The sequence below is a fragment of the Schistocerca americana genome, chromosome 5, assembly GCF_021461395.2.
Source record: "Schistocerca americana isolate TAMUIC-IGC-003095 chromosome 5, iqSchAmer2.1, whole genome shotgun sequence".
NCBI classification, from domain to species: Eukaryota; Metazoa; Arthropoda; class Insecta; order Orthoptera; family Acrididae; genus Schistocerca; species Schistocerca americana.
In genome coordinates, this window is record NC_060123.1 from 313,271,583 (window position 1) to 313,297,819 (window position 26,237).

General features: G+C 43.4%; 1 protein-coding gene across 1 annotated transcript in view; it reads left to right on the plus strand.

Annotated features, from left to right (window-relative positions):
• The first annotated feature begins 1,588 nt into the window (after positions 1-1,588).
• LOC124616338 (integrin alpha-PS1-like) overlaps positions 1,589-26,237 on the plus strand; it is a 146,814-nt gene continuing 122,165 nt past the window's right edge. The window contains exons 1-4 of the mRNA XM_047144645.1: positions 1,589-1,600; positions 1,758-1,853; positions 10,580-10,742; positions 21,399-21,483. Coding sequence (XP_047000601.1) covers positions 1,589-1,600; positions 1,758-1,853; positions 10,580-10,742; positions 21,399-21,483 — 356 coding nt within the window. The remainder of the gene's footprint in view (positions 1,601-1,757; positions 1,854-10,579; positions 10,743-21,398; positions 21,484-26,237) is intronic.

A 26,237-nucleotide genomic window follows, 5' to 3' on the forward strand; every position in this document is an offset into this window, starting at 1 on the left:
GTGACGAATAGCGGCAAACTCCGTGGACATATAATCGACGATTGTTATCGTCTCCCTACCCAGGACCACCAAAGTCAGTGCGCCGGAAAGTTGTTTTTTTCTTTTTTGTACAAATTGAATCAGTTGAAACATACGTTTCGTACACAAATTATGCTTATAAACCACCTAATCAGTAGAATGTGGACAGCCTAAAGTAACTTGAAATTGGCCACTATCTGTCACGAGAAACGGACCTGCCGGAATAAAAGGAGACGGTAGTATGGGTCACCAGGGGAGAAGCAGTAACAGCGGAATGGATTGGCCAGTAGAGCTCAGTGACTTCACCTGAGTAACAAATTCATCAGGGATTTTTCAACCCCTCTAAAGCTGCCCAAGTCGACAGTTGGTGATGTGATTACGAAGTGGAAACGCGAAGAAACAAACACACCTAAACCAAGGCCAGGCAGACTCCGTTTAGTGACCGGCTGGGACCGTCGAGTACTGCAGAGGGTGGCTGAAACCAGAGGGAGGCACTCGTGAGTTCCAATGTGCTGCCAGCAGCCCAGCTAGCAAAATGACTGCGCGTAGGGAGTTAAAAAGAATGAGACACACTTTTCGAGCAGCTCATAAGCCACACATTTCTGTAGTCAGTGCTGAGCGACTCCTTAGTGCAAAGAGCGACGCCACTGGACATGGGCTGACCGGACACTAGTGATTTGGAGAGACGGATCACGCTACTCTCTGACTTCTCTCCAGACCACAGCGTTCAGCATCACTGCCTTCTCTCGTCTCTCTTGAGGTACAATGGACAGCCATTTCTCCACAGACATTCAGTAACCGCACTGAAAGCGTCCCTAGCAGAGTTGAGATCGTCATAAGAGTGGAGGGTGGATACACCCCATATTAATGTCCTCTAATACACTATGTGATCAAAAGCATCCGGACACCTGGCTGAAAATGGCTTACACGTTCGTGGTGCCCTCCACCGGTAATGCTGGAATTCAATATGGTCTTGGTCCACCCTTAGCTCGACCATGAAATCCACCTCTCGCCTATCTGTGGATCTTGCTGCAGTTTGGAATTCCTGTGTGATGGTCTGGATAGATGTTGCCTGTTACACATTACTTCAACTGTCGGCCGTCTCTATCAGTGAAGAGACAAGGTCGGCCTGTACGCTTTTGTGCTGTACGTGTTCCTTCACGTTTCCACTTCACTATTACATCGGAAACAGCGGACCTAGGGATGTTTAGGAGTGTGAAAATCTCGCGTACAGACGTACGACATAGGTGACACCCAATCACGTGACCACGTTCGAAGTCCGTGAGTTCCGCGGAGCGCTCCATTCTTGCTCTCTCACGATGTCTAATGACTGCTGATGTTAAGAAGTACCTGGCAGTAGGTGGCAACACAGTGCACCTAATCTGAAAAACGTATGTTTTTGGAGGTCTCCTGATACTTTTGATCACGTAGTGTAGGTATTCGGTAACTTTTGATTAGATAATCTGATAATGTACGTACCACTACGTAGCTTTCCAACGCAACAGATTCGATTGATCAAGTATGTCCGTGTTCAACTGCCATGAATGTACTCCTACCGCAATGTTGAAAGATGACGGAAAAGGTATAAAAATTTAGTCAAAATAAATCTTCCACTTCTTCCAAATTTTTAGTTATGATTCCTTTAATTAATTGCTCTTTGCTTCCAGCATTTCCTTTCATGTCAGACGCATTTAGCTGTACACAGACGCTTCATTTACAGTTCTTGCTTTCTCTAACAGACGAGCACGCCAAACAAAGTGACGTGCGCTACCTCATCTGGTTCTCCGACGAGCGGTGCGCCATCTTCCCAGGGGTCACCGGGCTGGATCTCTCAGGTGAGACCAATTCTTAGTAGTATGGAAAAATACCAAATTTCTTGCATAAAACATTTTTCGATGACCGGAGAGGAACCAACGCGGTAGACACGCCGGATTCTTATGTATGAAAAATCAGCGTCTGACCATGCAGGTTTAGATTTTCTATAGTTTTGCTAGTTCCTCGTTTCTTCTCAGTTCCTCACATCTAAAAAGTGGGCCAAAAGAGCTTTCTTTCCCCACCCTTCTCCATGTGTATTTTGTAAAAGTTGCTGCGGAACTGCAGGGGCTACTATACCTTGATTGTAAAAAGCAGTCTAAGTCGCGTTTATTTAATGTTGCGTTCACTTTCGGTCAGTGGTTAGTATTACTCATAAAAGTACAAAGGGTCATAAGACATAAAATAACATCACAACAACAGCATAATACAATAAAAAGTGGGAAAAGGACTTGAATCCTGACATTTGAGGCAGCATCGACGGAGTCGTCGAAGTAATTGCTGATGGTATCAGTCAAGTAATGAGCAGGTATCATCTGAATAAGGACTACAGTCTGGCAGTTACAAAGGCCTAGCCATGCCTCCGTTACGTCACGTGGAATGTAATTTAATTTAGTAGAACATGTTTGTTGGCGTCCAGCAATCCACGCTACTCTATCCTGTGCAAGCCTCTTCATCTCCAAATAACTACTGCAACCCACAGCAGCTTTAACCTGCTTACTGTACTCGTCTCTTGATTTCCCTCTGCAATTCGCACCCCCTATCACCTCCCAAACAGAATTCCTCCTAACACATAACTGCCGAACTCTTGTTGTCTCAGAATGTATCTTATCAACTGATCCGTCTTTTTTTACTCAAGTTATGCCACAAATTTCTTTTCTCCCCATTTCAATTCAGTACCTCCTCAGTAGTTATGCGATGTGCCCATCTAGACTTCAGCAGACTTCTTTAGCACCACATTTCAAAAACTTATATTCTTTTCTTGTCTGAACTGCTTATCGTCCACATTTCACCTCTGTACAAGGCTACAATTCAGATAATACCTTCAGAATAGACATCCTAACATTTAAATTTATACTCGATTTTAACAAATTTCTCTTCTTCTGAAATGCTTCTTTTGCCACTGCTAGTCTACACTTCATATCCTCGCAACTTTACCCATCATCAGTTATTTTGCTGCTGAAATAGCAAAACTTTTCTATTACCTCTAGTAGCTTATTTCCTAATCCAGATCCTTCAGCATCTCTTGAATTAATAGGACTACATTCCATTAACATTGTTTTGCTTTTGTAAACTTTCGTTTTGTATCTTCCTTTCAAGACACTGTCCATCCCGGTTCAACTGCATTTCAAAGTCCAAAGTTGTCTCTGACAGAATTTCAACTCTATTGGCGAACGTCAAAGCTTTTATTTCTTCTTCCTGACTTTTAATTCCGTTTCCAAATCTCCTTGTTTTCCTTCACAGGCCGCTCAAAGTACACTCCGAATAACATCGTGGATGAGCTAAAATCCCCTCTCACTTGTTTCTCAACCACTGCTTCTCTTTCATGCCCTTTGACTCATGTGACTTTAGTGTGGTTTCTGTACAGCTTGTAACTAACCTTCCTTTCCCTGCATTTTGCCCCTGCTACATTCTGAAATGTAAAGTGTGGATTCCAGTCAACATTCTCAAAAACCTTCACAAAATCTACAAATTGTATGTGTGGGGACCTGCCCACTCGTCTCGTATAGTGTGCCTAAAGGATGCTGCGTTCTCGGAATGCTATACAACAATTCGAGCAAATCACATTAACAGATTTTATTCCAAAAAAAGAAGGCTGACAATACTTAACTTTCAATTTACAACGGTGTCACAAGCAATGGGCGCCATGTAAATAAGTCAGAGTCCTTTTCTATATACACACACATCAAAAAAGTTTTGCATCACCCCAGTTCCCTGAACTCCTGAAAGTACGAGGGCTGTTTTTTAAGTAAGGGCCGTTCGCGCGTATAGGCCCGCAGTTCGCGCGGACGCCGCAACAAGTCACCGCGCCACTTGCCGGCATCCTTCCCGTTCACACCGATGCAAGTTGCAGCTCTGTAGCTGACGTGTACGCATCGCTGTGCTACTTTATAATGTTTACGATTATTGAATCGCGCGCCGCGTGTGAGATACGGTCAGTGATACGTTTTTTGACCGCGAGAAGCCTATCAGCTGCAGAAATTCATCGTCAGTTATCAGAAGTTTATGGCTTGAATGCAATGAGTGAAGGTAAAGTGCGTCAATGGGTTAGAGAGTTTAAAAATTGCCGTCAAAACGTCCATGATGAAGAACTCTCAGGCCGGCCCTCTGTGATCACTGATGATTTGGTGGCTGCAGTCGAAACAAAGATTCGTGAGGACAGAAGATTCACAATTTCCACTCTTTCTTTGAAATATCCACAAGTTTCAAGAACGGTTTTGTACAAAATTGTGTCTGAAAACCTAAACTTTAAGAAACTGTGTTCTCGGTGGGTACCCAGACTCCTCACAGAGGACCACAAAGGGAAGAGATTTGCCACTTCATTGGACTTTTTGATTCGTTACGAGGAAGAAGGGGATGACATGTTGAGTCAAATTGTCACTGGAGATGAAACATGGGTATCCCATATCACTCCCGAAAGCAAGCGACAATCGATGGAATGGCGACACACAACCTCACCCGTCAAGTTCAAAGCCAAACAGACGCTGTCAAAGCGCAAGATTATGGCAACTGTGTTCTGGGACCGGCGCGGTGTTTTGTTAGTGGACTTTATGCCACGAGGAACGACAATCAACTCAGATGCCTACTGTGCAACTCTAAAGAAGCTCCGCAGAGCAATTCAAAACAAAAGGCGCGGCATGCTGAGAAAAGGAGTTTTGCTCCTGCACAGTAACGCTAGGCCTCACACCTCACGAAAGACTCGGGATTTGATTGATTCTTTTGGCTGGGAAGTTTTGGACCATGTACCATACAGCCCCGACCTTGCTCCTAGCGATTTTCACCTTTTCCGGTACCTGAAACACCATCTTGGCGGGCAGCGCTTCAATGACGACGATGAAGTGAAAGCGGCCGTGAACTCTTGGCTGTCGGAGCAGGCAGCCGAATTCTTTGAAGAGGGAATTGAAAACTTAGTTGTACGGTATGACAAGTGCTTTAATAAACAAGGCAACTATGTAGAAAAATAGGTAAAAGTGTGTAGAATCAGAAAATAAATGTTTTTTTACAAAAGTATTTGTATCTTTTTTTAAAAATAAAAACGGCCCTTACTTAAAAAACAACCCTCGTAGATGCTGACTGTGGATATTGTATCACAGACACAGTCCTGTTGACTGTTCAGAAATGTCACTAAACCGTCCCAAAGATGTAAACAACCATGCATAAGTAGCACCTATTAGACAGAGGGGGTCCGACAGCCTATCAGTTCCAGTCATTCCACCAGAAAGGAGGTTCACGGCTCTTGTTGTCTGTAGTTCAACCATGCCTAAACAGTCAATACCGATCGCGTCCGCATTGTTACTTTGTGCCAGGAAGTGCTCTCAACAAGGGAAGTGTCCAGGCGTCTCGGAGTGAACCAATGCGATGTTGTTCGGACATGGAGGAGATATAGAGAGACACGAACTGTCGATGACATGAATTCCTCAGGCCGCGCAAGGGCTACTACTGCAGTGGATGACCGCTACCTACGGATTGTGGTTCGTATAGCCACAGGGCGTCGTGTTACGACTCAAACTGTGCGCAGTAGGCTGCATGATGCGCAACTACACTCCCGACGTCCATGGCGAGGTCCATCTTTGCAACTACGACAACATGCAGCGAAGTACAGATGTGCCCAACAGCATGCCTAATGGACCGCTCAGAATTAGCATCACGCTCTCTTCACCGATGAGTGTAGCATATGCCTTCAAACAGACAATTATCGGAGACTTGTAGAGACAACCCGATCAGACTGAACACCTTAGACACAGTGTCCAGTGAGTGTAGCAAGGTGGAGGTTCCCTGCCGCTTTGGGGTGGCATTATGTGGGGCCGACGTATGCCGCTCGTGGTCATGGAAGGCACCGTAACGGCTGTAAGATACGTAAATGCCGACCACCGACCGATAGAGCAACCATTCTGGCAGCATAATGGCGAGGCATTCGTCTTCATGGACGACAATTGGCACCCGCCATCGTGCACATCTTGCGAATGAATTCCTTCAGAATAACGACATCGCTCGTCTAGAGTGTCCAGCATGTTCCCCAGACATGGACCCTATCGAACATGCCTGGGATAGATTGAAAAGGGCTGTTTGTGGATGACGTGAGCGACCAAGCACTTTGAAGTTCAAAATGGTTCAAATGGCCCTAAGCACTATGGGGCAATCTGGACTTGATGAACTTGTGAATAGTATGCCACGACGAATAGAAGCATGCAGCAATGCAAGAGGACGTGCTACTGGGTAGTAGAGTGTGTACAGCAATATGGACCACCACTTCTGAAGATCTCGCTGTATGGTGGTACAACATGGAATGTGTGGTTTTCATGAGCAATAAAAAGAGCGGAAAGGATGTTTATGTTGATCTCTATTCCAATTTCCTGTACAGGTTCTGGAACTCTCGGAGCCGAGGTGATGCAAAATCTTTTTTGCTGTGTGTAGATTGGTCACCATCTCGATATGGACAAGGGGGAAAAGGAAATCGATAGCGGACTTTGTAAAGGAACTATGTTGACTTTTGCCTTTAATGATTCAGGGATATCGGAATACCTAAATCAGTGTGCCTCGCATTTTGTTTGGGATGCCCATGTCCTGCATGCAGGTGTACGGCTATACTCACTGAGTTGTATCTCTCGATCAGCCCTTTTTCGGGACGAGTTAATGAAACATCCATATACTGGTTTGAAGACAACAGTATTTTTATCTAAATGGTCCTTTTCGAGGTTGCATTTCCTTCCTTCCTTCCTTAAGAGATGTGACATAATCTGCCGCAGGACCGTAGCTAGGATGTGTAGAGCTCTAGGCTGCGGGCCCTGCCAGCGTTAACTAAACCGCAAAATTTTCATTTTAGAGCAGTTTTTGGAATTAAAAAACCTGTAACACAGCGTATCAGTATTTTCATAATTAACTGTATAAAATTGTGCTGCTTTTAATGAATTGCTGTGATAAAGGAATTCAAATCATTGAGGTATTAAACACGAATTATTAACTGCGCTGTGAAGAATTATATGTTTAAAAGATCGACAACAAAAGTGGAAATTTATGTGCTTGTAAAAATCACTATTTCAATATTAAAAGTGATGTATTATAACTATAAGCAATTGGCAGTAGTATAAAAACTACTACCAAAAAAGATGTTTATAAAAATGAACTCATCTTAAATCTTCAGAATTTCATGCTACAACGCTTACATGACCCTGCAACACCGTCACGAGCCGTTTAACTATTTCGCACACATATGGATCTTAAGACGATCGTTTTCTGGAGTATTTCGTTAACGAACAAAGTTATCTGTAAAGTTTGGTACCTCATTTGTGCATTTTCCAATTTTCGCTTAGCTACGAAAATTCGGAGAATAGTCCATTGTGGAATTCTCAGTCTTGTTTTCGCCCCGCTTAAACACTTGGTCAACAGCTGTCGCGGTTTGCATTGTCCTCAGTCAATCTATAAAATAAGCGGCTTTTTTTAAAAGAAACTAATGCAGCCGTTAACATAAACTTTTTGCACATTATTTATTGATTCTTGGAGAACGTTTTAGGAATTTTTTAAGAGATTCAGTCATCATTAAGCCCCACATTCGAGGTGTTTAAGTTGCTGTGTCCACAATGAGGTGTGTCTGTAACGGACGTCCTGCAGTTTGCAAATCTGACCTGAAATTAAAAAACAACCATACTAGTTTCTTAATCTCTATCATATTGTGCACGGAGTAATAGCACAGTTTTTTTATAGATTTGACCAAATAATTAACTGACGTATGTTTGAATCAAAGGTGTAGTTTTGTCGTTTTCGCTCGGTCACGTCTTGAGCAATAGCTACTGAGTAAATAAAAAAAATTACCGTATTGCTCCTTGCGGACATGTCCCAGGAGTAATTTAGCCAAATTTCAGAAAAATATCTTTATCAGTGTGCCCGCAATCCGTTCCGTCAATTACAGATACAGTATATTTTAAGCTTACGGAAGGGATCGCGGGAACGCTAATAATGACATATTTCTGAAATTTGGCTGAAATACTCCTTGGGCGTGTCCGCAAGGACTAATAGGCTACCTTTTTATTTTGATTTGTTCATTATGAAATCGCCCCTTAGAAATTTTAGTGAGTTACTGTGCTGGTAATCCTCTTACGTTATTTGATTTTCAAACAGCTGAGCAGAACTGGACGTACTCAGACATTTATCTCTTTACTTATTCTGATCAACACTAAACTGACACACAATATTTTTAGCGCAACGCAATCTGACTTTCAAAAATCCGTACAAAAGAATGGCCCTGACTAACAATAACCTATACCTTTCATGAATCACTTACCTCACAAAAATCTTCGTTACTCGAACTACTGCAATACAGCGAGCGCCAATACTGCCAGCTAAATTAAGGATTCTAACTCCTGAAGGCACTTACTACTGATAGGCATAGTTAGCAAATGAAAGATTTTGATAGAGAGCACACAATGTATTTACCTTAATAATGTTCAAAAGTGATCATATATATATATATATCAGTTCATGATATCCAGTATTACAAATTTACTCTTTCTGATGGACACACATCCACATCGTCCGTTCTCAAAATTCTGCCATCTCTCTTCCCACATCCACCACTGCTGGCGGCTCACCTCCAACTATGCGCTGTTCACACCCAACTGCCCAACACTATAATAGCAAATATTCCAACAATGCAAACCAGCCACAGACGGCACACAGCACAGTCAGTGATTTTCATGTAGAGCGCTACGTGTCGTTACCAACATAAAAACCTAAACAGCCTATTTACATAGCCCCAATGCTCCCCACAAAAAAATTAACAAATTGTTTTGGGCAGTGGGCAATAATGATTTGATACAATTTTTCATAATTACAATAACAAAGATATCAAATGCACACACTTATTGATGCAATGTTGGTCAAAAGCAAAAATTGTTCTCATTAAGACAGTGCTGATCATTCATCACAACAGCAATTACAGTTTTCTTTCTTTTTCTCAAAGTCTGAGCAGTAAAGGAAAATGCACATGGAAGTAGTGGATTTCTATGCAGTCTTGAAGAAGCAGTGTTGTGCTTCCAACGGAAAGACAGTGCTGTCTCTTGACATGTAGACAGGTAATGGACCACAACAGAGCAAACCCACAACAGAGTCAGTCGAAGTTTTGAAGAATATTGGTAGGTAGGTCATCACAGAGCAGACCTACTGTAGTCCTGGTAAAGAGTATGGTACCGGTGGGCCATCAAAGGTGCAGACCCACTGCAGTCCTTGTAGAGACGGGCAGCAGCCATCTGTTGCGACTGTGCAGGTGCACAATCACCATCGAAGAGTCTTGCAGACAATATAGCAAGTGCATAAACCACCACTTGTGCACTCACAAAGTTTTTGGAATTGTCCTTAGAACCAGCAATGCTGTTAACCAGTCCCTTGTTGAATTATTGACACACGTGCAAACACTAACAGTCCCAACTTCTCACATATTGTGCATATACTATGACCAACAGAAAGGTGTGCAGTGAAATGAAACTTAATTTGAAGCACGGGTGTCTATACAATTATAAATTTACAATGTAAGAATACAATTACAAAGGTACAAAATACATCACTGAAGTACGTAATAGTACAGATAACATTTGTAGTTGGTTGGTTGGTTTGGGGAAGGAGACCAGACAGCGTGGTCATCGGTCCCATCGGATTAGGGAAGGAAGTCGGCCGTGCCCTTTCAGAGGAACCATCCCGGCATTTGCCTGGGGTGATTTAGGGAAATCACGGAAAACCTAAATCAGGATGGCCGGACGCGACATTTTTAGTAATATGGGCTTTACAGATGAATAGAAATAAACATATACATCAGGTTTACAGGGATTATGACATAAGTAAATACATAAAAGATCAGAATAGCTTTCGAAAATAATGTCTAAACATCTTTAGAAAGTAAATAACATATTATTAATGCAAATTATATTTGAGTATAACAGTATTCCTCATCATAGTGAATTTAGCTTAGTGTTAGAAAAATTCTACAACATAAATCTTATTAGCTAAACACATAAAGACAGGAAAAACACAAATACACAAGGGTACACAAACACATAGCGGAATAACACAAAAGGAAAGGACAGGGTTTGTTTTCAGTGTAACATTTGGTACTGCAGTCCAACCCAAAACTTCATTCCATAGACCCTTCATCTTATTTCAACATTTGTTCCTAAAAAAAAAAAAAAAAAAAAAAAAAAAAAAAAAAAAAAAAAAAAAATCCTATCCGAGCATGCTTTCTGTATTTTATTCATATCCTCTTTCAAAATAATTATTTCTCATTTTACAATACTCATTTTGGCCCAAATCTTTTTCATATAACTTCTCACTGCATTTCTTCCAATTCATCACAACTCATTCTCTTATATAGCCTATCCTCTCTTAAGCTAACTTAATTTACTGAGTTCAGAAGCATAAACTAAGGGACAAGGCAATGCAGCAGTACAAAATAATTAACACGACAGCAATGACAAAAAAACAATTTAAATAATAATCTTTTCTAAATGTCGTAAGGAACCGCGAGGTGAAATGTTTTGTGCAGATCAGCACGGCAGCGTTTGGAAGCGAGCTGCGCGCCTCTGCAGACTGCTCCAGGCTGGACAGGACGCGCTGCCAGACGTTCCAGTGCGTCGCGGGGCCGCTGGAAGCGGACGGGGACAGCGTCGACGTCAGCGTCTCCGCCGTCCTGCTCCGACGCTCCATAGGTACGTGCTGCGCTGCACACGAGCTCTCGCCTCCCCCCTACTGTAGTGCGAATGGTAGGGTTTGGGTTCGATGAATGCCTGGAAAACATTACGAGCCGACATAGCTTGTAATACAACAAATAAAATCATATGCCCACCGGATCAAGCGTACGAACATTTAATAAATGGGCAAAAAGCTATAACCATGCCTTGACACGTATCAGTGGACACATGAAGGCATAATCTGAAACTGCCATGGGTGTGCCAAATGACTGGGAAACTAGCTAGTAATTTGAAGAAAGGACCACAGAAAAGCAAGTATGAATACCAATAGATTCGCCAAAGTGCACGATGGGTGCTACTAGCTGGATGCTAACGTTAAATCTGTGCAATTAAACCCTAATGCAAATTAATTTGCTTTGGATCCACCTTGGCTCACTGATTGAATCGCTGGCTCAAGCTTACCATTATTGGATGGAATGAATGTGGAACCCAGCTGGAAATTCTGAGTCCAGCTTGCCCTCTGTAGTCTGCTGTCAGCTGGAGACATCTCTCTCTCTCTCCGACACTCTGGAGCAAGACTACTCGTCAGTGTCCCTGAGGCAAGTGCGTTCTTATCAATCTTTCTTTACCAAGCGTTCTTTTTTTCTGGTGCTTTAGGGCGCAAAACTACTAAGGCCGTAAGTCCCCGTATCCTAACGTAAGAAAAAAGGTGTACTAAATAAAAACGTGAGGCGACAAAGAAAAAAAACAACCTACTAACTTTAAAAGAGAAGCAGCTAAGTCAAGGATGTCCACGGGTAAAATTTCTCAAAACCTCGTTGAGATGGCGGAGGTCCATACGGGACGCTTGAAGTTTGCTTCACCATACAGCTGCGGCGAAGCGAAAGTAAGACGCAATAAATAGAAAGCATATCATCCGTTAATACATCGGAAAAAGTAGACTGCAAACATAGACGTAAAAATAAACAGTGAAGAAATGGGCAACGGATCAGAAAGTGGCGCATCGTCAAGGGCTGAGAGTAGTAGTGGGGCAGGGTCGCCACTTAATAAATGGTGGTGATTGAAACGACAGTGTCCTATACCATGCCAGGCTAGAATCACCTCCTCGCGACCGTGCTATTGGGAGAGGTTTAATGTCCCGGAGTTTGTTTCCTTGGAGAGAAGACTATTGTGCACTCCAGAGTAATACTACACGCCGACAGACAGCGACACGAAGATCATCCGAGGAGAGAATGACTAGCAGGCCGAGGGAAGAGCTGCAGCCTTTTCTGCTGCAGCAGCAGCCTCGTTCCCTGGCACACCGACATGACCAGCAACCCACATGAACACCACATTGTCTCCCTGCACAGTAAGCGAGTGGAGGCTGTCTTGGATCCGTTGTCCTAAAGGGTGGACTGAGCACGCACGCGATGGCCCTGAAGAGCACTGAGAGACTCTGAGCCGATGACTCAATTTGGAATGTACTGGGTGGCCTGGTAAAAGTCGCAGAGCTCTGCGGTAAAAGAGCACTGCTCAAGAAGCCAATACTGATAATGATCATCGCCAAGTGCAAAGGTACACCCGACACCATGATCAGTTCTTGGAACCGTCGGTGTATCCGAGGACACTGTGCGAAGTGCGAGACTCTCGCAGCGATACACTAGACCAGGAGTAGTGTTCTTAGCAAGCGAGTGGAGTCTGAAATGAACACATACCTCTGCACACAGTCAGGGAGTTGAAGAACTCGTGGCACCCATGGCAACGTGGCAGGGAGTGTGAAGAAGAACTGTCGAAGAAGCATACGAAAGTGAAAGGGAAGGCAACAGGGAAGATTGGTGCAGTCAATACTGGAGATCGAGGGAATCGTCAAAAACCGGAGCATAGGATGGGTGGACGGGCATAGAAGGTCTGTCTTCTACAGATGGCTCGCTTAAGGACTGACAAGAACATCCCGCCAGTAGGACAACGGTAAGTCAGCAGCTTCAGCATAAAGACGCTCAGTGGAAGGCACCAGGGCTAAACGTATCCCACAATAGTGGATGGTGTTAAGGCGACGTAAGATAGACGGACGTGCGGATGAATATACGATAAATCTGTAATCCACTTTCGAACAAACAAGGGACCGGTATTAAGGGAGGAGGATGGTCCGATCCCTTCCCCACGAGGTACCGCATAAAACACGTCGAATATTGAGGGAGCGAGTACAACGAGGTGCCAGATAAGCGTGAAACGTGAGTCCCAACGAACGAAAGAACGAACGAACGAATGAAGGAATGGGCCGAGACGTAGAGATGGGGGAGGAACTCTCGGCGCCGCTGGAAGTTCGTACAGACAGTCTTATCAGCGGAAAAGCGGAAGCCATTGTTGATACTCACGAGTAAAGATTATCAAGACATCGCTGACGACGCTGCCCCAGTAGATCGGTTCGATGAGAGCTGCAGTAGATCGCAAAGTCATCATCGAAACGAGATCCTGAGATATCTAGCAGCAGACACTCCATAATAGGGTTAATCACTACGGCAAATAAGACGACACTGAGCACAGACCCCTGAGGCATCCCGTCCTCTTGAATAAAAGTGTACCTTAAAATCACGGTCTTTTAAAAATTCCCAGATAAATGGAGGCAGGTGACCCAGGAAGCCCCACTCGTACATAATACGGAGGATACCCGTCCTCGAACAGGTGTCATACGCCTTCTCCAAATCAATAAACACGGCCACAGATTGGCACTTCCACAAAAAATTGTTCATAATATGAGTTGACAAGGTTACGAGATGATCAACTGCACAGCGATGCCCAGGAATCCACACTGGACGCTAGTGATGAGATTCCGAAACTCGAGCCACTACACCAGGCGACCATTTTTCATGCGTTCCATCACCTTGCAGACGCTGCTGGTGAGGGAATTGGGCGGTAGCTGGAAGGAATGTGTTTGTCCTTACCAGGCTTAGGTATGGGAATGACAATAGCCTCAAGCCAGCTCATAGTTCTTAATGCACGAATTTTAGAGTCCATGTTTACTAGACTTTTTTGCTTGGGATGATTGTTCTTGTCGTATCGCTGATTACTGACCACTCCTCTTGGGATATACTGTGTGGACAATTCACTGCATCCAAGTGGCACAGGTAGTCCCTTACAAATTGGCTATTCTCTTCAAATGCAAACTGTGCTGTTAATGTATCGATTTAACCTGACTGAAAGGGTCTGGAAGAGATAAAAACGTCAAACTAAAAATCTATCAATGTTTTTGTGATGTATATAAGTTTATTCCGTTTGATCAGAGGATTAATAAATTTTAATTGGTTTTTGTCTAGGAAAAGTGTTGCGAGAGTTATCAGTGTGTATAGATTGACTTTAATTAACTGATAGTTATTAAAACATCATGTTTTAAATGAAACTAGTTATCGGAATCGAGATACTTTGAGCTCGAGCTCTCACTGAAATACCTCAATAGCTCCAAAAGGCTCTTATACAACAGTATCGCCGGCCGGAGTGGCCGAGCGGTTCTAGGCGCTTCAGTCTGGAGCTGCGCGACCGCTACGGTCGCAGGTTCGAATCCTGCCTCGGGCATGGATGTGTGTGATGTCCTTAGGTTAGTTAGGTTTAAGTAGTTCTAAGTTCTAGGGGACTGATGACCTCAGATGTTGAGTCCCATAGTGCTCAGAGCCATTTGAACCATTTTGAACAAGAATATCGAAATTAAGATGTGGAGTGTTTTCGTATCAGGGTTTGGGGGATTACTTCTTGGAAGCTACCCACCAAAACTTATTACGTCACTACGAACAAGAGCTGGTTCTGACCACCAATACACTGCAGTAATGTTAGCATAATTTCCAAATAAGAAATATATATAAAAAGTTGAACTACTCGAAGAAAGCTGACAAACACAAGTTCGATACGGAAAGGGAGGGATAACTGCAAGCAATTTTGCGTAGTACCTAAGAGTGTGTTATGTTACATCAAAACCAACATTTGTTACGTACAATTTTTTACAAAGGACTTTTCATCTGTAGTTCGAGAAATTGTAATCGGTCTTAGACTGACAAAAAGTGTGGATAATTCAATAGAATTATATCACAGTACCATTAAGTACAAGTGGATCTTCCTCTTTTGTACCAAATACATATACTCTTCTGATTTACTCGTATGAACTATATTTCTTTGGTGAGCACCATCCCATAATGTTCGCTACTAACAGCCCTGCAGAGTTCGGGTAGTCAAGAATTTCTAAATATTGTTATTGTGTGGGCTTATTGTTCAGCAGTACACTCGTCTGTAACGTAGTCTCTTTGCCATTACCTTTTCTCTTTCCGTGGTTGAACTATCCACCAGTAAAGTTGTGGCCAGCACCTCAATTACGTACGATATTACAGTGCCTGTGTTGTTCACATTTTCGACGCAATATTCCTTTGGATACGCATGCATGTCCGAAGGAACATGCACTGCGGCGGCTACAGCCGTTTTCAAATATGCGAAATGAATTCGCAGCTGCGAATATGGTCAACCGTCAGCTTTGTAATGGAGTGACCACAATGGAGATTTGTGCCGCGTCAGGACTCGAGCCCGGATTTCCCGTTTATCACGAGCAGTCGTCTTACCATTAGGCTATCCGAACACGCTCCATGGCCAGACCCAATCTTCCTCATGTCTTCAACCAAGTGTCAACACGCTGTTCTTTTACATTCATTGTGTACGATGGTTGGAACTGACAAAAGTGCGGATAATTCAATAGAATTAGTGGCAACTATTTATTCACAGCCGATACAAAAGAGTTACAGGTTTGCACCTTTTACTGTCCTTCAAAGTAGTTACCAGCGTCGTGTAGAACCCGTTGCCAGCGATGTGGAAGGCGTAATATACCGTTACCAGAGCCTGTTCTGCTGATGGTGTGAATGGAGCCGTCTGAAGTTATGGTGATTCTCGTGTACAACTGTGATGGTGTTATCCTAACGCATTACGTTCTTCCACGGCAGACGGTCAATGCACAATATTACTGTTCGTTTCTGGAGCATCACCTGCGACCAGCTTTGCGAAAGAATCAGCAGACACTTTCTGCGCAACCCACCCATCATTTTGCACGATAATGCGCAGGAGCATACAGAGCAAGCTGTGGCTGCTCTGTTCGGTCGATGGGACTGAGAAGTACTGTACCATCCACCATACCCCCCGGACTTAAGTCCTTGTGACTTTGATTTGAATCCGAAGATGGAGGAACCACTTAGTGGAACTGGCTTCATAACTGTTCCAGAGATTCGACAGGCAGTAGACCACTCCATTCGCACCATCAACAGAACAGGCTCTGCTAACGGTACACTACGCCTTCCACATCGCTGGCAACGGGTTCTACACAATGCTGGTGACTACTTTGAAGGACAGTAACAGGTGCAAACATGTAACTGTTTTGTATCGGTTGTGAATAAGTAGTTGCCACTATTTAAGTTCCAACCCTCGTATATTCCAGTAGAGAAGAGACATTTTAATTGGAAATCGTATAAATTATGTACGATTAATTGAAAGTCATTTAGATTATGTATGATTATCTGTGACTCGACCACCATCACATTGCAGGTACTAACGTTATACGACCATTTTTTGTCAATATTGCCACATACCATAATCAAACTCCATTAAATTAATAAAACCAGCCGATCTACATTAGTGCTCAGTTATGAGGGTAACGTAAGTGATTACCGGATCTAGTTGCTAGATTTCTATATTGATTTCTTATTCAGGAGGATTGTTTAAATGTGTAGTTTGGAATGCTATAGGCTTGCCTATCCTTTGGACAGACACTGCCGCCACATCAGGGGAAGGAGAAGCCAGGTGGAGTTGAAACCAGTATATTACGTTTGGCCAAAGCTCCGCTGGAGAGCACCATCCGTTCTTGCGTCCTAAATGACGGAAAGCTATTATGTACTGTTTCTGAATTCGCGAGTCCGCTGGCGCCAAGGAGGTGCGTCGCGAGCTGACAACGACGGGGAGTACAGTCTCGGAACGCCCTGTGCCCTGCATGTAGCCTGTATCCTGGGAACCGCTAGGCTCATTATGGTGCAAAGAGAGGACTCCTGAAGTGGAACCAGAGTAGAGGTCCATCAGCTCTTCTGTGCTTAAGGACACGCCACCCGCAGAATCCAGGCAGACGTTAAGTTAATCGAATTGTTTTCGACCCAACTAAGAAAAAGTAAAAGCAGCTACTGTGAATAATACACTGAGATGAGAAAGTAATGGGATAGCGATAAACACATATACAGATGGCAGTAGTATCGCGTACTGAAGTACAAAAGGGCAGTCCACTGGCGGAGCTGCCATTTGCTCTCAGGTGATTCATGGGAAAAGGTTTCCGACGTGATGCTGGCCGCACAACAGGATTTAACAGACTTTGAAGGCGGAGTGTTAGTTGGAGCTATACGCATGGGACACTTGATACAGCAAATCTTTAGGGAATTCAATATTCCGAGCTCCACAGTGTCAGGAGTGAGCCGAGAATACCAAATTTCACCCCAAGGACAACGTCGCGGCCGATGGCATTCACTTGACGACCAAGAGCAGGGGAAATTACTCAGAGCTGTCAGTGAACACAGACAAGCAACACTGTGTGAAATAACCTCAGCAATCAATGTGGGGCGTACGACGAACGTATCCGATAGGACAGTGTTGCGAAATCTGACGTCAATGAGCTCTGGCGGCAGACGACCGACGCGAGTGCCTTTGTTAACAGCATATCACCTGCAGCACTTCTCCTGGGCTCGTGACCATATCGACTGGACCCTCGACGACTGTAAAACCGCGCCTAGGCAGATGACTCCCGATTTCAAGTGGTAAGATTTGATGCTAGGGTTCGAGAGTGGTGCAGACCCCACGAAGCCATGAACCCAATTTGTCAACAGGGCGCTGTGCAAGCTGGTGGTGGTTCAAAAATAGTGTGGTGTGTTATGTTCAGCTACTTGGAGACCACTTTAAGCCATTCATGGGCTGCACGTTCCCAACCATGTCACCAGGCCGCAATTGTTCCAGATTGGCTTGAACATTCTGGACAATTCAAGCGAAAGATATGGCCACCCAGATCGCCCAACACGAGTCCCATCGACCATTTGTGGGACATAATCGAGAGGTCAGTTCGTGCACAAAATCCTGCACCGGCAACTCTTTCACAATTATGAACTGCTATAGAGGTAACGTAGTTCAATATTTCTGAAGGGCACGTCCAACGACTTGGGTTGTTGCACTACCCCGAGCAAAAGAAGGTCCGAAGGATATTAGGAGGAATCCCATGACTTATCACCTCAGTGCATAAATAAATTCTTCAGTCGGAGAATTGAACTCGTTTGTGTGTACTTGGAGAAGGCCTGGTTGGCTGCAACATGAAATAGAGCAGATGGTGGGTGTCAGACATTGCATATTTCTAAGTTCCACCACTAACAAACCCAACAATTGGTTAATCGTATTAAAATTTAGTATGTAACGGAGATTGCTGGATCGTTAGAACGGACGTGATAGGTCGGCGCTCGAAAGAATCACTGTCATTTGTGAGCAAAATCATGAACAGGGCTCACACGTAACATATACAGTAAAAATCTATAGAACTTACTTACAAACGAGATTCCCCAGGGGATGCTTTAGCCGACAGAGGTACCTCTACTCTGGGCTCCGAATGAGAGCATCCTTCGCTACACGCCGGACGACGTATAAATTTCTGCCACCAGAGCCGTCACTCGTGGGTAGCGATAATGTGTTATGATGAGCAATTTACATATCGAGTTATTGGATGTATGTGAAGATTTTAGATTGACATTAGGGTTTTCACCCTTTTTATTCATGTACGTTTATTAGCAATCCTGAGCTGAATACGTGCTCAATCAAGATACGTAGCTGGTGCATACACGATTCTTTCCGTAGTTTTTTCTTTCCTCTCTGATTAACATTCGGGAATCACTGTGTGACTTCTGCGAAGTTAGTTGTTTTCCTAGGTGTTCTGTTGACTTCAAAACATTCACTTCCTCTCATTATCCCATCTTTGCCAAGGTGCTGGTATTTTAATCCCATCGTGATCTGTTTTACGACTAAATGAACGTAACAGTTTCCTGTCTTCGTGCACTTGTGCTTGACTTGAAATCTACAGGGAATTGTAATGAATGGGGTTTTATAGTAACCGTTCGTTTGTTTGATGAACTCCCGATTTTTATCATCTTGTGAAATACAGCTACTATATTTTACATATGTTACGTCTAGTCCTGCTTAATAAATTCAATTCACTAAATTATCTATTGCACGACACCTGCAGTCATCCAAAGAGGAGCGATCTGATTATCAATAATGTCGGAAGGTGTAGATCACTCAGGTGCATTGAGGCCTCAGCCATAACCTCACATTAAGTAGACTCGGTCTCGCAGATCATAGGAAACTTCGTTACTCAAGGGACAACTTGTTGGGACTAGAAAGTCAAGTAGGATCGACATCTGATTTCCTTCTTTAAATGTGCAAGGGCTCAGCTGCGAGAAAGTGGGGGCAGAGTGGGGAGAGTAGGCAGTAATTTGCCCCCTCGTTTGACTATTTTATAAACTGTTCATTTTCTTGACTTTTGTTTGCTGTCATATTGATTCGGAATGAAACTATTTCTAGACAGCATTTCCAGACATCTTAATTGCCGAGGTGCACATGTCGCTGCAATAAATGGTTCAAATGGCTCTGAGCACTATGGGACTTAACTGCTGTGGTCATCAGTCCCCTAGAACTTAGAACTACTTAAACCTAACTAACGTAAGGACATCACACACATCCATGCCCGAGGCAGGATTCGAACCTGCGACCGGAACGGTCACGCGGCGCCAGACTGTAGCGCCTAGAACCGCTCGGCCACTCAGGCCGGCTCGCTGCAATAACCATGTGCCTGTGTGACATGTGTCGTGCCAAGTCTGCTACTGCATTTCTTAAGTGTTACTCACTCATTGAACACATTATGATGAAAATGTGTCTTGAAATTAAACAGTTTATGAATAACACAGCTTTTATTACGAGTGTACTTATTCGCCGCATGATGCGATATGGCAGACCAACTGCCTACCCGTGTTTTCGACAGGCACCAAACGCTCGCCACACTCCGTAACTCACGGGGGATTTGCACGTCATGTGGATCTTGGGCTTAGCGGAGAACGGTAGGGATAACTTCCGATCTATCGAAGCGCCGTTGATATTTGTACGCTCACAAGGCCAACTAAAGCAAATGAGCGAGAGGGCTCAAAGGAAATTTGCTTATGAGGCCTCTGCAGGGGATTTGCCTTTTTTATGCACGCCTCCCCTAACTGTGTTACCAAACGGTTAATTCGGTTCATGGTCGATAGTTCACTGGGTATGGCCGAATGGTAGGTTGCTTATATAACGGTTTTCAGGTGCAGCAAAAATTTGAGTTGCTATATTTCAAGTCATTACGGCCTTGCCGCAGTGGATACACCGGTCCCCGTGAGATCACCGAAGTTAAGCGCTGTCGGGCGTGGTCGGCACTTGGATGGGTGACCATCCGGGCCGCCATGCGCTTTTGCCATTTTTCGGGGTGCACTCAGCCTCGTGATGCCAATTGAGGAGCTACTCGACCGAATAGTAGCGGCTTCGGTCAAGAATACCATCATAACGACCGGGAGAGCGGTGTGCTGACCCCATGCCCCTCCTATCCGCATCCTCCTCTGAGGATGACACGGCGGTCGGATGGTCCCGGTAGGCCACTCGTGGCCTGAAGACGGAGTGCTATATTTCAAGTCATTATTGACCAAATTTAAAAATTTAAATTCCGTTCATAATCTACTCATTAAGAGGTATAATCATACATTAAATTTTTAACACAGCAAGACAAATATTACAACTGAAATTGTATATAAGTCTTGAGGCAGCATTGCTCATGACACGCAGATTAACCAGACTATATTCACCCAGTATTTGTGAATGGGCGCAACTGGCGACTTCCAACAAATTTTCTACATAATTTCAAACATTTTCGAACTATTTTCCTTCTGTCACCCTGCCCCTCCCCCTCACAAAATGGCGAAAGGATAAATTTTGTCGATTATTACATTTTTATAGCATCAGGCATGACTTTTAAATTTATTGCTCCTTCACTACTAACTATTCGCAACAAAAAAATGGCTCTGAGAACTATGGGACTAAACATCTGTGGTCATCAGTCCCCTAGAACTTAGAACTACTTAAACCTAACTAACCTAAGGACATCACACACATCCATGCCCGAGGCAGGATTCGAACCTGCGACCGTAGCAGTCGCGCGGTTCCGGACTGAGCGCCTAGAACCGCGAGACCACCGCGGCCGGCTATTCGCAACATTTTGCACACATTAACCATACATACCATTGTAAATACCTGCAAACTTATATCACTGTGCAACACATAGTTCAGGAGATAGGTGCCATAAACACTGATATGCTTGAAAAATTAGCTTGTGCTTAAAACACAGTGCAAATTACCCACACTACATCCAGTATTTCATATTGAGAGCACTTTGTACACAATTTCAATCCTTTTCTAAACTTTTTTGTCGTTTACCTTCTCTTCAAATACTTAACAACTTAACTCATTATTTTGTGAAACAATGTGGCCTTCGAATTCTTCTTTATGCGGGGATTCGATTCTTTAAAAAATCAGCGTTTCCTCGACGAAACTAAAATGATAACGAATGTATTACTGTTGCAGAGGACGTGCTTTCCCGCGCTGACGTGGACGTCATTGGCCGCGCCAGGCTGCACATGCCACAAGGTGTGCTGCTAACTTCAGAACTGTAAGTATTAACGGTTTTCTTCAGGACATTACATCAATTTAGATACCCGTAACAGTCGTTTCACAATCTTTGCATATAGAATTACGGATGGTTTGCTTACTTTTAAGCATTTCCCATGAAGTATTCCATGAAATTCTCTGCGAACTACAATTTGCTGTCACTATATATCGGCGCAGAGTCTTGTGACGGTATTTACTTGTCCACTGGCAAAAAAGCACACTGACAAGGGAAGCGTGTCACCTCGCACGCTCAGAACGCACAAAAATGTATTTATCATATAAGCCTCTCATCCCGATAACAGTGTTAGGAGACATTCATAAGCAAAACTGCACTTCCTACAGCGGGAGACGTTTGAATGATGACCCATTCCAGGGCTAAAAAAAGAAAACTCCACTCGGCCCTTCGAGCAACACCTCAGTGGAGAGCTGGGGTTTATCCGTTTCACGATACTTGAACGACCTCTAAAGTGAGGAACCAGAACCAACAACCAGCTAGTGCTGTTAAGGGACTCTGCAAGGCTTAGGGTTATACGTGGTTTACAACGTACTTAGAAGTGCGTCCCTGTTCAGCTTCATGCACGCTAAAGTATTACTTATATGGAGACCACAATCTAAATACAGTAAGTGAGAACCCTTAACCGACATAAGATACATCGGTCATTAACTACGATTCAATTTGGGATTACTTTAAGGCCTCTAAAGGTGAACTGCAAATGACAGCCACTAACAGATTAAAAAGAGAAAAACAACATTAATACTACAACAAAGTTAATCTCCTGGATACTCCCATAAATGTCCAATTTAACAACATCGAAAACCAGTAACCCCCCAGATAAAACTAATCTGGAAACCCACTGAGACACAAACAATTATTCAAACTTAATAGTAAAATAATAAATATAAGCACCAACAACTAACGACATATTAAAAGAAATTGGTGATCTAAGCTTACTCAATTCCGGATGCGCTGGAATATAAAGACGAGCAACGTCACTCTGTTACTGTTTATAAACACACAATAAGGAAATTCTTGCAACCAAAGGCATGCCCCTTCAACTGATACGCTTATATGGGAATCGAACCAACTCCTCATGAGTATTTCTACCAGCGACGGACTTGTACCAGTAAAATGGCAGCGATGTATAATCGCACCATATTTAATAGCTGCCAAACGAATCGGTGCATCACTTAACACTACTTTGCAAAACCACTGTAAAATTTACAGTTACAGTAGGGTATAAAAAAGGCATTTTGTACTTAATCTGTATGTACCTAATAATTGTAATCAGTTAATGCGCAACCAATAAATTGTATCTTGTAAGAGGTCCATGATTAAGGAATTTATTGCTAGCGCACTCGAGCAGATGTAATTTCAATGGATTGCTCATGCGCTGCCTGCGATATGTAAGCTATAAGAGAATCTAAGACCAAAGAGCAGTCTTGACTGCACTAGGAACTGTGTGTTAGTTGTAGTCGTAGTAGTAGTAGTAGTAGTAGTAGTAGCGAGCAGTCTGGTGTATCGTGTTGGCTGGGCAGGTCGTGTAGAGCGATGGCGGAGCCTGAGCGTTGTAGTATAAGGTAAAAGCAGCCTCGCGCATATGTAGCACTGTTATATCAAGTCCATGTAAATGTTTTTAAAAAATCTCTTAGTAATAATCTTTCTCATAAAAAGTAACTTTTGACAATCATTCATTTCAATTTAAAGAATTTACTAATTTCTCCAAACCTTCGTCATCCCGATTATTGAAAAGAAATATCAGTTGTTTCTTTTTATACATGACAAATCTATCGGACAGCATTGCACTGAGCTGCGCCAGAAAAATTTCTTATAGGAGCAGATATATATACGCGTTATCCGGCGACCTAATTGAAGTAAGATTTTTCAATTTATTCAGAATGAATTTTCAGGGCCATGACGCAGCACTGCTGACGTCCAAAATTTCCCAGTTTAAATTCACAGTCAATTATTGAAAGGTTATAAGTGAGTCGCAATATAATTGAGAGGTTAGTCACATTTTATTATTGATAGGTTACGCAATTTATTTTTTGGGAGGTTACACTAAATGTGAATATTATTCATAATATTTATTTTGTGGGAAGGTTACAATCTTCCTTTGAATAAAAAGTGGATTAGTAATATTTGGGTTGGTTTAGTAGCAATATAACATTTCATCCCCTCAGTATAGTAGTGTTAAAACACATAAATATTTAAAGAACAGCTAGAGCTACGCAAACCACAGAATAACATTGTCAAACGAATTCCTCTTAAGGAAAAGCACACAGGTACAACAAACATCGCTAAGAGTGGCAAATTCTTAGTCCCTGCTTGTATTCGTTTAATAACACCTAACGTCAACAGAAAAACACAACAATGTTGAACCTGCCAATATGACAGCTGGAAGCATATTGTAGTAATCAATGATCTACGCGGTTCTTTCGTGGACATCGACAAGAAAACATCAGAAAACAAAACCACTCGCTTCAACTCATCATCATCATTTCCTTGGGCCTTTGTCCCACTCCAACGCGGGGTCAGCCATGTTACTATGGATTTGGCAATTTTAGTGTCAGAGGGTGGCCGAACGCCCTTCCTGTTGCCACCCCATACCCCCCAGGACAGAAGTAGTATACGCCAGCTGTCTGCGTCTAGTGTAAGCCACGAAATGGTGCAAACGTTTTCAAATGTCTGCGAGTCGTGTAACTGAGGCAGGACGTGGGGACCAGCCCGGTATTCACCTACTGGGATGTGGAAAACCGCCTAAAAACCACATCCAGGCAAGCCAGCACACCGGCCCTCATCGTTAATCCGCCGGGCGGATTCGATTTGGGTCTGGCATGCCTACCCGAGTCCAGGAAGCAGCGGATTAGCGCTCTCGGCTAACATGGGGGGTAAAACCGCTCACTTCAACTCTAAAAGACCATACAGTGCCGACAGCCCACGGCACAGACCACCGCGAAGGCTCCGGCCGACTCACTGGCCATTCTCCTGGCTAACGCAAAGGGCACTGCCTGCTTACCCACTACGCAACAGTTTGAACAGTTTGAAACAGCGGGTCTTTTAAATTAACGCTGCAGCACACTATGGCAGATGGGCGGTGGAAAATGGCATACAGCACAGTAGGAAATTTGGTACTGTAAAGAAACAAAATATCGATATATGGGGCCAGAAACACACATATTTCAGTGTAGTGACATGTTGATGTATATTTGCAGGCTGAAGCGATGAATGAAAATTTGTACCAAGAGTGGGATTCGAACCCAGGTGTCCTGCTCACTAAGCAGATACGCTAACCACTACACCATCCTAGCAAAGTGAGTTTCGACAACTGCATGGATTGCCCTAGTATGCCACCCTCTGCAATCTAAATTACCATTCACACGTCAGGTCACTTGGCATTTCCCTTAAATTCGAACAGCATTAAATTTGGGTTGATTAGGGGGAATACTACAGTAGTGTGCGCAGTTGTACAACGCCACTGTGCCAGGGTGGCGTAGTAGTTAGCTCATCTACCTAATGAACTTGAGAAATGATTTCGAATCTCGGTCTCGGTACAAATTCTCACAACTGCATGGTCTACCCCCTCAGTTCAGATTGCCATTCACGCCTCAGCCCATTTGGCTCTCCTCCAAACTCGAACAGCATTGAATTTGGTTTTTTTTTAGAAAGGTGTACTAGGATATTCCTTGCAGTTGTAAAACGCCAATGTGCCAGGGTGGCATAGTCGTTAACGCATCTGCCTACTAAGCAGCAGATCTCGATTCGAATCCCGAGCTTGGTAATAATTTCCGTTTGTCTCTTCGGTCTCCATATATACATCATAGATGTTTGAAACTTGGAAAGTTCTCTGGAAACGTATAGTTTCATTTGACATATTGCTGTGTTTCCCTCTGCTGAAAATGATTCTGCTATCTGAAAAACAAACTTTTTCTACTGACCTGGTAGTATTGCGCAGCTGAAATGGAACAGAACATATACACGTTTGACTACAAGCACTTTTCAATAGTCACATCACTTTTGCAATGAAGCAGCCCAATATAAAATGCCACACTAATTATGTTTTGAAACGATGGTATTGGTTGCCTTTTGCCAAGCATATTGTAACAGATGGTTATACTTCAATGCAGAATGTTGATGATATAGATGTATCACACAGCGAAGCCTGATGATGGAATGACAATCGGGTAATAACTTTACGTGTGGTTTTTCATATTAAGAGTCTTGTAGTTTGTTGTTCGAATAGCATAATTATTTTAAGCAGAGGGAAATACAGCAATAAGTCACGACTTTGTGTGTTTTTGGCTCTGTTATATTGATATTTTGTTCCTTCCCAGTACCTAAGTTCCCTTCTTAGCTACAGAATGGGTAATCATTCAAATGCCTCTCCCAGTAAGACGCACAGTTCTTCATTAGAAAAATAGTCCAGTGGAGTTAGGAGGAGGATATTGGTGTTTAACGTCCCGTCGACAACGAGGTCATTAGAGACGGAGCACAAGCTCGGATTAGGGCAGGATGGGAAAGGAAGTCAGCCGCGCCCCTTCAAAGGAACCATCCCGGCATTTGCCTGGTGTGATCTAGGGAAATCACCGAAAACCTAAATCAGGATGGCCGGACGCGGGGCTGAACCGTCGTCCTCCCGAATGCGAGTCCAGTGTGCTAACCACTGCGCCACCTCGCTCGGTCCAGTGGAGTTAAACCTAAAAATTATACAAATCGGAAATAATTGCTACAAAAGGTTTTATTTTAACGGCTTCATT